Source organism: Zootermopsis nevadensis, unplaced genomic scaffold (assembly GCF_977971745.1).
Source record: "Zootermopsis nevadensis isolate Lab colony 2312 unplaced genomic scaffold, Znev_1.0 Znev_ptg000022l, whole genome shotgun sequence".
NCBI classification, from domain to species: Eukaryota; Metazoa; Arthropoda; class Insecta; order Blattodea; family Termopsidae; genus Zootermopsis; species Zootermopsis nevadensis.
The window spans coordinates 15286117-15299170 of NW_028259154.1; the positions used below are offsets into that span (position 1 = coordinate 15286117).

Sequence of the window (13054 nt, forward strand, 5' to 3'; positions counted from 1 at the left end):
CAGCTTCATTTAGACATAGTTCTACATTTTAATATGACATAAAGAAGGATTAAAAGATTAAAGAACTAAATTTTTAAACACTTTGTGGATACAATGGAGGCATTCCCACAGCTTTCTGCAATTCAAAATTATCCAGACTAATGAACAAAGCGACTGTTGTGGCTGCTGCCATGTACTGTTTATTACTGTAGCAAGAGAACCCAAAAATAAATCAGAATTCTCCTTACAGATATGTTGAAAGAATACAATGTTGCAATTCTTACAGCAATGTAAAGTCAGTGCCAAGATGATCCTAACTATAATGCAGCTGTAAATTTCAGAGTATCTAAAGGAAGATATAATTAGCAAACCAATTTGAAAGAAAAAATCTGATTTACAGAGTCAGTCAACCTCTTTCATGAAGTCCCTGTGTTGTTAAATTGAGACTGCTTCAGCCTACCAATTAAATACATCCTGAACCAGATAAATTCAGTCCACAATCTCACATACTATTTCCATCAGACCCATCCCAATATTGTCTCCCCATTCTCTTCCATCTAGGTTTGCCAGCTAACATATCACACATATTTATTATATTTCGTATCTCAAGCAAACCATAAGCCCCCACCCATCTCATTCTCCTTGATTTGACAAATCTAACAGTACTGGGTGTGAGCCGGGATAGCTCAGTCAGTATAGTGACTAGCTACGGGCTGGACGACCGGGGTTCGATCCCCGACGGGGGCAGAGGATTTTTCCTCTAGCCTCTGCGTCCAGACCGGCTCTGGGGCCCACCCAGCCTTCCCTACAATGGGTACCGGGGTCCTTTCCCGGGGGTAAAGCCGGCCGGGGCGTGATGCTGACCACTCACCCCCATCTAGTGCCGAGGTCAAGGAAGAGAGGAGCTATACCTCCACTCCCCCCAAGCGCCTACATGGCGTATAGTGGGACAAACTTTACTTTTTAACAGTACTGGGTGAAGAGTAAAATTCTGAAGTTCCTCATTAAGTAATTTTCTCTGGCCTGTTATTACTTCCTTTCTGTATGACACAAATATTATCCACAGCAGATTGTTATACATTGCCCTTTATCTATATTCCTCCCTTAAGCGGCCCATCCACGTACGAGTCTGACTTGCGAGTCTGGCTCGGCGAGCTTGACTCGTGAGCCGGGCTCGGATATATTTCACCAAACATGCAGAGCAGACTCAGCTCGTGACACCCCACCCACAAACGAGTTTGGCTCAATGGAACCCGAGCTGAGCCGGACTCGCACGTGGATGGGCCGCTTTAGGATGCAAGTCACCCAATGTTTTTGAGATACCACATAATCCTACATTATAAACTTGTGTTCCTTTATATAGAAAGTGTCCAAAATATATACACACGTCAAATAAATGAAATAAAGACATTGTGTCACTCAAAACTCAAACAACCCTCTTCCATTTTGCATATCTGAATCATGGGAAAAGATATTATAGTTCTATCTGTTAAATGTATACCACACTGGGTTCCCGTCATAAACACAACTTACGGAGATCCATAACAAGGTTAATATTCCTATTCATATTATAATGTGTATACATCTTTTTTGGACATACTGTATATGAGATGTATGAGTAATAAACATGCACATGTGCAGACAACCATTCACAATGTTAAGCTGCTAATGGGCACATTCAGTTAAATTTTGTTACAGTGAGTTAGGTTATGTTAGGTCAGTGACACACATGCACAGACGACCTTCTGCAATGTTCAGCTGCTAATAGAAAGATTTAGTTGAATTTAGTTATGTTGGTTTAGATTGGGTTTGACACAAATGCACAAACATGCACATTAATCTGCAAAAGGGCATATTTAGTTGAATTTGTTTACGTTGGGTTAGATTGGGCTAGGTTTCGTTGGGTTAGGTTAGGTTAGGTTAGTGACACAACGCACTATAAAAAAGTCAAGCTATAAACTGAAATATGAGTAATGAAAAATATTAATACCCAAATTTTGATTACAATTTGCAAACAACCACCAATATATCACACATTTGTTGGTACTTGCTTTCATTCCGTAAAGGAAATAATTCTCATTCTTGTACTTAAAGTTAATAGCCAATAGGCTGTAACAGCTCAGAAATGTCAACTATTTCATTTAACAAAAGCAACAAAGTCTCTTAATTGCCACGTCCAAACTGCACGCTCGTCTGCAAAGACAGTAAATAGCCCATACGTCTAGCAACTGGTAGCCGCGGCAACAACAAACTAAAGTTGCTGGAAAGGGTGAACACTTTCTCTTTCTCACAGCTGGCAAAACAACACATAAAGCTTGAGCGAAATCAGGTCACCGCTATGCATTTTCTGGAAAGTCGCTCTGTAATTTCAGAGAGGCAATCGACAGTAAAACCTGCATCAGCTCCTGGTACCGTGCCCCCCTCCTTAATAAAGTATGCCCTTCGCAAACACTTCAGCAACCATAAAAGCCAGCATCTTGTTTTCAGTACAATATTTGCTTATGAGAAGACCGCAGTTTTCAAGCACAGATTTCAAATATTCCACTACCGCTAGTTCTAATGAAGGTTACGCTGATCCTAAAAAATTCTGCTTGAGTAATAAATGGGAATATTTTAAAGTAATGAATGTCCTTAACTAGTAAAATAACACGTTCATCTAGCTACTTCTTTATTGGCTAATGGGCTCATTTTATTTACGTCCTTACTTAGTCTTTTTTTCTTTTCTTGTTTGTTCTCTTGATTTCTTAACGTTTAAACTTCTTTCTTTCATTCATACTAATTTTGTTTTATCTTTGTATAATGTCCCTGGAATGTGCAAGTAATGCATTTTACCAACAAAAATGGCTGCCCTGCAGAAACCTAAAATCATTTATAAAATTTTAAATAATTACAATCAGCGAGTTGTCTTGATTTCTCGCCCAACCACTTTTTAACGCGTGCTCTAACTGGTTTTTCCTTACCGCCTCCAGGTTAATGCCAAAAGAGCACCCTTCTGGTTCTTGTCTGCTAAATTTATAAGAAATATATTTCTGCAGCGTACAGTGTGCAATAACTCAGAACTTACATTAAAACCTGATCAAGGCTACTTTGGGCTGAAACATGTAGTTCAACAGAATAAAACTAATGAACAGTTACTGCATATAAAAATGACTAAATAATAATCATCTACGAAATAAAACCAAAGGCTTCGTATTCCTTGCGATGGATCTACTTTGTTACTATGACTGAGTTGTATTTAATGGACATAAAAAAATTGACAGTGGAACCTAGGTTCCGGAGAATCTGACGTAAATACGTCTTTGTATTTCAATTATATTTAGGCAATAAGATATTATCTACTCTACGACGCACTTCTTCTACAAGCGATTCACACAGCTCAGCTCTTTCTGCAATAACGAAAGCGGGTTGTTGACGGCAGTAATGAAACACAACAATGCCGAATAAACAGATGACGTAACAATTAGTTTCTTAGGTAACATAACAATGCACGCAGGAGTTCATATAAAAGCTGACCATTGTTGTTGACGAAAGTAATGTAACACAACAATTCCGAATAAACAGATGAAAGGAGCGCTCTGCTCTAGTAAGTGAGAAAAGAGCTTTAGGCATGCTCAGTCAATATTGTTGCAGGCGTGTGTTAGAAATTCGAATCCTTTTTCTTGCATTGTTATGCACGCAGGAGTTCATATAAAAGCTGAAGATTGTCGGTCCATATTTACACATTGTTGATATGGAACTTACACGTTTTCCTTTCACTTTTATGCCGAATGACCCTTCCCGTATAGACGTATTTACGTCAAAAATAATACATACAAAAAAAAAAGAATGCTAGAGAAAAGAATATAAATATTAATGAAACATAATGCATGCCCTGATGTCACTATAGGACGAATTCTTGAACATCTGGTGACTATGTGAAGAAGTGATGTGTCTTCTTATATGTCACACATTAATCTTTGTAAGAATAAGGTCCTTCATATAGGAGTGCTTTTTATGGTACCTCATGTTTTGGAACACTCCTATTTACAACACTCATAACAGATTACTGGATGTCGCATTTCACACTTGACACTTCATCACAAGAACCAACTGATCGATGCTGTTTTAAGGAAACAAATTAACGTTCACTCTGAGAAGCATAAAACCCGTAGACACAAAATACAGATTTACACACAGTTACTACCAGGCTTTCTTAGGGTTAAGCATGAGCGATGTGTTCAGTTTAAGAAAAAAATAAGAACTATTTTTACATTACTAAAAAGTACTATATGAAACTTACAATATCGTGGCCAGTCGCTCCTGCTCGAACTACTTCAGGGGCCATGTACTCGATTGTGCCACAGAACGAATATGCTCGCTGCTCCTGCGGACAGAAACAAAATTATAAGGTGTTCAGGATACATAATCAACTGCTAATTAATAACTAACTCTCTAATGACAGAAAAAAATCATTATTATTAATAGCAAAGTCTGCCTTACACACAGACTTGATCCAGCTCTATTCATCTTCTGACCTGAACAGGTATTTTTTTAACATCTTCCATGTGGTCATTTTTCAGCAGGTTTTCTCACCAAAATTCTGCATTAATCTCCTCTTTCCAAACGTCCTACATGTCTCTTTCATTTTTAACACCTTATCAGTAACTCAAAACAACTTTTATAAATTAGAGTGATAATCGTCATTTAATAAACAATTTATTTAATTTCTCTTAGGTTCAAATATTTGTCTTAAGCACTCTGTTTCCACTTCATAACTTCCTCTCAAAGTATGACAGACAAAGCAAAGCTCCCCTTCCATTTCGTTTTCTTTTCGGCGTTTCTTTGGCCTTCTCCTTCATTTTGATCACTTATATGTAACACAATTCAATATTTCTGAGTTCAAGACCCAAAATTTATTCAATTCCTAGCATCTCTGTGACACACGACAACTAATGTCAGAAAATGTGTGCGCCCATTTCTGGTACTTTATTGGCTAGGTAAATTACCTTCTCGTGTGGAAGAAATTCCTTGCTGAGACCGAAGTCTGTAAGGACAATGTGACCCTGTGAATCCAGCAGAATATTCTCCAGCTTAATATCTCGGTAGATTATCCCCAACTGCAACAGATAAAGAAATGCCTATCACAGCATGGAAAAAATACACAAAAAGTTGCATCTCTCTGCCCATTTCTGTGGCCATAAGATGTGGGTGAAAATGGCCGTTTTGTGCTGTTCCCTGTTGTTTGTTTTTGTTGCTATTGTTTCACCGTTTGACCAGCTTCTGACACACAATATTCCATTTAAAACGCAGCCCTAACTACAAGAGTGTTGTAAGCTTTGTGCCATTAATACAAAAATCGGTGTAATGTTGTCTTTTATTTGGTACTTCCTTGCCAAAAAACGCAAACAGCAGAAAATAATTTTGGTGCAAAGTGATGCTACAGAATGAACATACGTCATGTTCATGAATGCACCATGTTCGTACCTGCTCATTTTTCGCGCAAATGGCATAAGTAGCGGCCTTGGAACCAAGGGAACCTTAATCTGAGTGTCTATTACATAGACACGAATTTATTTAAAAAAATACAAAGTTTCTTTCATTTTATACGCAAATTTTATGGAAAAATTAACAGATATAACAACACGATTTGTAAGAGATGAGAGGAGATCCCAGGACAGTACCCCAACAATCTCATCCAGACACGATTTCTAACATACGTCAGAAAACTGATACATTTTAAGAACACTTTCATATAAGTTCACTTACTTTCAGTTGCAGCTTCCAGATATGGACCACACTACAGGTTGGGGGGAGGGGGAACAGACCTCAACATCCTCGCTATAAGATATTTCCTTTTGCTTTCATCAGCGTGCTTCATTGTTTATCGCATTTACATTCAAGAATGATAAAAATTCATACAAATTTTAATGGCGAAAGCTTAAGGGGGCACAACTACGCTTCTACGTTTCTAAAGTGGATCTGAAAAAGGTTGTGGAACAGACTTGGCTGGCGAGGTTCTTGTGAACATGGTAAAGTACTTTCTGACTCCAAATACGTCGGAAATACCTCGACTTGCCAACTGACAATCAGCTTACCAAGTAGGACTCTGTTCCATGCAGCTAGTTGTTTATTTTGAAGCTCCTTCCGCATTTTGACTTCCAGCTCCCCCCCCCCCCTGGTTTTATCAAGTCGCAAATATCTAAACCTCGCCCCTCCCGACCGGATACTTTCCCAATGATTCACAGAAATCCTACTGTGGCCATGGTGATATAAGCCAAGGTCGAGAGTGATTGCAGGATCGAGTAACTCATTTTCCTTTTTTTCCCCCCATTTTCTAAACAGGAGCCAGTTTTCTTGCATGTTACGGTTCCCTCCCCTCTCCACGGCCGAGGGGCAAAGAGCAGCCATGCTGCTACGCTTACATAACCACAGCGTTAACCACCTTCATACTGTCTGGATAAAAACTTGACCTTGGTCGAACTGGTTAAACAGAATAAATAAATCCACACTTGTAGTAACACTAGCTTTAAAGATGAGTAGTTTTCCGTCCCCTTAATATTTTTGTATTCTTATTTTTATGAGGAACAGTGTGAATAGGGCAACGGGCAACGTTCACCTTCTTGCCATGACCTTCGTACTCTGTTGGGACGTCCCACATTACTTGCAAGTGTTTTACCTACTCTAGTTACTCGTATTATTCACTGGAAGATGTTTTAAGAATCCTAGACAATCATTTCTAGGTCTGCTTATCGAATTTCTTCTGCCAAACCCAAACAATTCAATAAGTCAGAGACGTGTAACTCGACTGCCGTGAAACAGGAAACTGAAAAGAGATGTAGGAAGATGAAAGTATCAGACAACAATATGAATTTTCTTTCGGGATGCCTAACTGTGGGTATCGTGTATCGGCGCCTGCTTTAGGGCCTTGAAGAAATCTCCTCAGGTTGTTGTCCATTATTTATTTAATCTGCTCGGGATGCAATCTGCTTGTGAGGAAAATTCCGGACAAGTATGGAGAGGCCCAGCTAGGGAGTAGCCTGAGAATGAAGGACAGAAGAACTTCCTTCAACTTCGTTAAGTAACTCCGAGGCACAGAATAGTTCGGTCCTATCATCTTCACTCAGCACTATTCTATACTCATGGAACAGCATTTTTCGCCTTTCTTCATCCCATATAACACAAGAGACAACCATGCTTCCTTACAGGTTATATCGATCTCTGTGCTCGAAGAGAGGTCCTGGATGACAAATTCTCAAAATTTAAGTTACTCGTGACGTCAGGAAAATCCCGTGTAGAATTTTTTACGTGTACATTACAAGGAAGGGACATAAATGTTTATCGAATTTCCCGTTACAGATCACGAGCCCATATTGCTCAGGTAGGCTTCACCGCATGGCAGTAATGTCGTAGTTGTTGCCGCATAACAATGGCGAATATAAAACCTTGACAATATGACATCTCACTCAGGTTGTAAAGGTTCGATGTCCTGCGCTCATATTGCATGAGTTTAACGAATTAATGGCATAATACATCTTCATCCGAGGAAGAGTGGAAAAGGCTTAAAATATCCTTTCATAGTATTGTTAAATACAACGTAGGTAAAATGTTTCGCTGTATTTAAAAATTTCTCTGCGCACTTTTGTTTTTCCTATGGCCAGTTTTTATTACCACAAAAGCGTTCATTGGACGGAAAGCTGGGTGAATTCCGTCATTCTAAACTTGGTGATTAAAAGTGAAAGCCCTCAGCGCCCGAACCAAAAACCAAACTTCGACCATTCAGACATTTATCATATGCGGTCTGCATATAATGCACTAACATCACAATGTAGAGCAGACATTATTCTGTCATCTACACCAAAAGTGTGGCGTAACATTCTCTGGATTTCCCGACCAAAGTTTTTGATGTTTCTAGGATAACAGAAAGGTTTTACTACGTAACACAAACATACCACAGCCGTCAATCAATGATTCCTTCTATGCATTTCTTGCACGATAAGGACTAAACGCGTATTTCTGTCCGCATGTTTCAAGTCGAGAACCGCTGGGCGAATTCTCATGAAATTCGGTATGGACGTTATGCCACTGGAGGCCACTCCAAAGTCATACTTTCGGTAATGCCAACACGGCAGTAGTACATACTCGAGAGATTTTGTATTTTACTACTCTTACTGTGTGGTCTACAAACCACGGACCATGAAACAAGCAAAATACTTTGAAGTGCCAGTAGAATATTTTCCATGCGCTGTTACATAACACGTTGCGTAAGAACTGCGATCTGTGTATCACGTTCTACCAGACTCGCGTGGTCGAACGTACCAAGGCCATAATCGGCAGTGCAGCTCCCTGTTAGTCCCACAGGAACACAAACTCAACACAAATGGCAATGATAACAAAGTCATCATAAGAGATGTTATCTGAAGAAGCCCATCCGTTGCTATCAGCCAGGTTTTAAAGCTATGGATAAACCATCATATAACTCAAAAAGTGGCACATTCATCTCGCTCAAGATAGGGTCCAGTGGCCGGGGGCGGGGGGAGATTGTGAACACGGTGATAAATCTTCCGGACCCGTAAAGGTACGTTTTATTCCACTGCACCCGTCATTTCTGGTAACCACATAAACGCAATTCAATATTCAAGTCTATTCACTGGTTCACACTGTATATAATTTATACATCCACAGAAGTAGAAAAAGGATATGTGTAGTTTCTTCCAACAAACAAACATGACATTCATGTTAGTAGCCTGTATACCATTGCATATGAATGATTTATTCATGAACGCTCCATTTCAGCATGTCAGTGGTGGAGGTTGGTGTAAGCATTACGCAAGTTTAATCTGGAATAATAAGCTTTTATTAACATTCCTCATTCAGCCAAACGTTATCAGTTGGATTTTCAACTTTAATATCCACAAACTGGTATCATTACCACAACATTACACGGTAGCCTATTACAACCATAGAGTAAAAATTTTATTTTACCCTGGTTGACGTAAGATTTATTCCCCCCAAGAATTTTGAAAAATCCAAAATCTTTTTTAATTTGGAGATGGGTGTGTACTCATCGCCCTGATGACGGAAGTAGCAAACACTTTTGAAACTACAGTGATCGCCTATTAGACTGAACGGCGCAACATTCCAGAAGATAGCCATCTTCCACATCAACTTCTTTTCCACATGTTAATCCAAATGCCGGGTAGAAAGTGAAACCCTAACTAAGGTCCGATGTTGTGACATGCTGCTGGCTGGTCAGGCCTGTCGGAAGTCTCAAAAACGTCACAGGCGAATATGGAATGGTGGAATGATGACTGTGGGCGAAATCCTGCCCCAATGCTACTTCGCCCACAGAACATCTCACGTGGATTGAACTCAGACCATCAGGTTGAGATGCTGGCACGAGCTGAGGCTATCGTTCGTCAATTATAACGTGACAAAGTCCTGGTCCAGACTGCCTTCGTGTCCTTGTTCTCGTGAACCAATTACGACCTTCGTCGCGCACGTGCAGTCTGACAATTACCTAACCTAGTCCTCAGACCTTGTGATGATAAAATTCGCACTCAAGCAAAACCTGATTGGTTTAAAAAGACGTAACAATAGGCCTAATTAAGGCGATACTTCATCAAAGAAGAAAGCCTTCAACAAATAACTCAAATTTTTTAACTGACGAATTAAAAATGAAATTAATGCAGTAATATGGTACATATGCTCAATTTCTTTAATTTAAGGCTGGCAAACATTCGAAAGCGGTGTTAAAACAGATTCAAATAAATGGTCGTGGCATATTTTAAGCGTATTCTCTATGGAGTTGGCGCCATTCGCTAATTCAACTATACAGATAGTTAAAAATGTGAAATGTAGCAGATAGTATCGAAATTTAAACTGTACTTCAGTGCCACAAGAAATATTATAATGCTACCAAAGCAGTACAGTAACTGATTACAGACTGGACAACCGGGGTTCGATCCCCAATGGGGACAGAGCATTTTTCCTCTAGCCTCTGCGTCCAGACCGCCTCTGGGGCCAATCCAGCCTCCTTTTCCGGGAGTAAAACGTGGCTGGGGCGTGAAGCTGACCACTCACCCCTATCTAGTACCGAGGTTAAGAATGACTAGGAGCTGTACAACCTCTCCCCTCAAACGCCTACATGGCATATAGTGGGGAAGCTTTACTTACTATATATTTACTTTTACCAAAGTCCTATGTACTCATATGGTAAAATATGCGGTTCGGTTTCAACACAGAGCTATAAAATTACAACGGAAGTTATTATAATATGCTTAAAATGCAAAGTAAAATGTTACTGTCGATTGGTCGTTCCCTGAATTTACACCAACTTAATTTCTTGGACTTACAATTAAAAAGAACAGGTCTGCAGCTTAACACGGTGTTATATAAGATACTGAGGAATATTCAATATTTCTAATAGATAATTACCGGAAGTTTCGCAGTTCTTGACAAACCAGCTTCTACAGAAGCTGTAAGTCGCCGAACGGGTAAAGAAATTTTATGGAACCCGAAGGATCATTCACAACAATTCATCACGAGACACAACTCAGAGTCAGTTGAATCCAGTCAACATCCTTACATCCTATTTCTTAAGATCTGCTTTAATATTACCCTTCCATTTAAGCTAAGGTCCTCCAAGTGGCTTCTTCTCCTGAAAGCAAATAACTATTTTTGTGACTTTCCTTTTTAATCGACAGGACTTTCCAACGACACCGAAGTGAAATTACGTTTGTTTCAATTTAAGTAATAAGTGTATAATTTGGACAGCAACACAACTTTGTCAATCACACACACTACTGTTTCGACGAAATACGCCCCTGCATGCATGATTTTTCTATACGGGGAGACTGGAGAGACTTTCAGGAAAACACATTCCTCAGCGGTCTCTTCCTTGTTGACGTGGGTTTAAAATTGATCAGTGGCGCTCAGAATGGCTCTGTGTCTGGTGCTAATGAGTGTGGAAATAGATGACAGACCCACAATAGCTCAGCCAGCGGAGAGGGCAAACTGTTGAGCTACTAGGCCAGAGTTCTTGCCTCGTTTCGAATCGTTTCCCTTCTCGTAACTAACGTTCTCCAGCAACACAGCGAGAGCAAATACTTGCGCGTTCTACACAAGGTAAACTGTTCGCCATGTTTATTTAACGCTGTGAGAAATCTCCATAAGGACACATCTGTTGCAGTATCAGTAAAAAATATTAAGTCCTAGACGCAATAAAGCTATTCGAGTTGGGGGATGCGCGGAATTTGACAGATTCTGCGTAATTTTAATTCATATATCATACAAAATAACACTGTGGTAGCAGAACCCTAAAATTCAACATCGCTAACACCAATGCCGCCACTGGGCCTAATCCTCAACTCCCATCGTCACAACCTATTTGTCTACGAAACGTCTTAATATTATTCGACCATCTACTTTTCGCTCTTCCAAGCAGATATTTTCTCACCGAAATTCCGTAAGCACGTCGTCGTTTATCCACCCTAACCACATATCCAGACCATCGTGTTTATTTGTTATTCTAGCAATAGCGTTATTATGTAACCAGTAAAAATCACAAAATTTCTCGTCATGTAACATCCTACATTTCTCACTTCATCCCAGGTCCATATATTTTCCTGATCACCTTATTTTCAGACACTAGTAATTTGTGTTTTTCCTTCAGAGTAAGAGACCACTAAAACCTTTGAAATATTCTAAAAAATAACTGGATGTCGGCAAACTCTGCTTAACCATTTGAAGACAAAGCTCTTCTAAATAATATTTAATAATATACCTCATATAGCGTACCTCAAAGGAAACACTTTTCCGTTACAAAGATCCACTGGTCAATGCTGTTTAAAGAAACAATCTCTGTTTACAGTGAGAATCATTCGAAACTCATGAATACTCTCTGAGGACAAAGAGCAGAGTTACTTTGCGTGTGTCTTAACAGAGACAGTAATTGGCGGATTAATAATTAGTCTTGTCGGTCTTAACAAAAATCCATAACAATTAAACCAAAATATTTCTTTCTGAACAAAGAAGTTGAAATTCAATAAGTAAAGAAACAAATTTTAACAACCGTTTAAAACTTTAAATTACCCTTGTTCAAATGCCTTTCCAAGATACAATATTAAAATTACTAATGTAACATAAGTAAGTTCTTACACACATATTCCAGTAGCTATGTAGTTGTCTGAGCAAAAGAGTGACTACATTTAATTGCGTGTTAATGTACAATCTTCACTATAGTGTGTAGACTACCTACCTTGTGAAGGTGTTCCAGTGCCAGGATGATCTCGCCGATGTAGATTCTCACTTCGTCCTCCGTAAATTTTTCCCGCTGATACAAGTGGGTGAACAGCTCTCCCCCACTCACGTAATCTGAAACAACAACAAACATAATAGAGCAACCCTGTTATAGTCAGGATTGTCAGTTTACCACCAATGTGCGGCAACCACAGCAATTTACCGTAAGAACACACCTCCATCCGTTTACAGTCTACAATCTTACTGAAGAAGATATATGATTCACATACTTCCCTGTTCCTGTATATTTTCAATTTTTATATATTACAGGTGGGGGGGGGGGGGGGGGGGAGAGAAAAGTTTGGAGTAATTTTATGAAATATCCAGACTTCGTTATTAGACCCTCTTACTATTATTTTCGTCATCATCTTGATGCTTCGTTTGTTATTGTTTTCAATGGCAAAATGAATTGACATTCCATTTTGGAAACTATTGTTATCAGCTCCTACAATGCAAATATGATTCCCACCGCTAGCGTCAACAGTTCGCTACAGAATAGTCCGTCAGACAGGTGATCCATTGCAGAAAATAGCATGTGCACATTCCTGGACCTATTTTCGAGGACAATTCTCTGCAATGGAACGGGTGTTGGTTACTTGCTGAAGTCTTGTTTCGTTTATTTTTGCTTGTCTGCCATAGGCAGTCTGCTGTTGGGGAACAATTTAATATAAAAAGGAAAGGCGCTCAACTGAACTGAATCATTATCACTGACTTATTATTGTGTAACATTAGATGTTTTATTTTGTATATTTTGGCCTTATTTCTTGTGCTATTTATAGTTCTACTTATTTAGGTTGTA

At 39.3% G+C, this 13054-nt stretch overlaps 1 protein-coding gene across 2 annotated transcripts in view; it reads right to left on the minus strand.

The window, feature by feature from the left end:
• Positions 1 to 13054, minus strand: part of LOC110839737 (ribosomal protein S6 kinase alpha-5) — a 212077-nt gene that overhangs the window by 19695 nt on the left and 179328 nt on the right. For both annotated transcript variants that reach the window (XM_087353988.1, XM_087353987.1), the window contains exons 4-6: positions 12215 to 12330; positions 4965 to 5075; positions 4259 to 4342 (exon numbers count right to left, since the gene is read on the minus strand). In XM_087353988.1, the coding sequence (XP_087210114.1) occupies positions 4259 to 4342; positions 4965 to 5075; positions 12215 to 12330 (311 nt within the window). The remainder of the gene's footprint in view (positions 1 to 4258; positions 4343 to 4964; positions 5076 to 12214; positions 12331 to 13054) is intronic.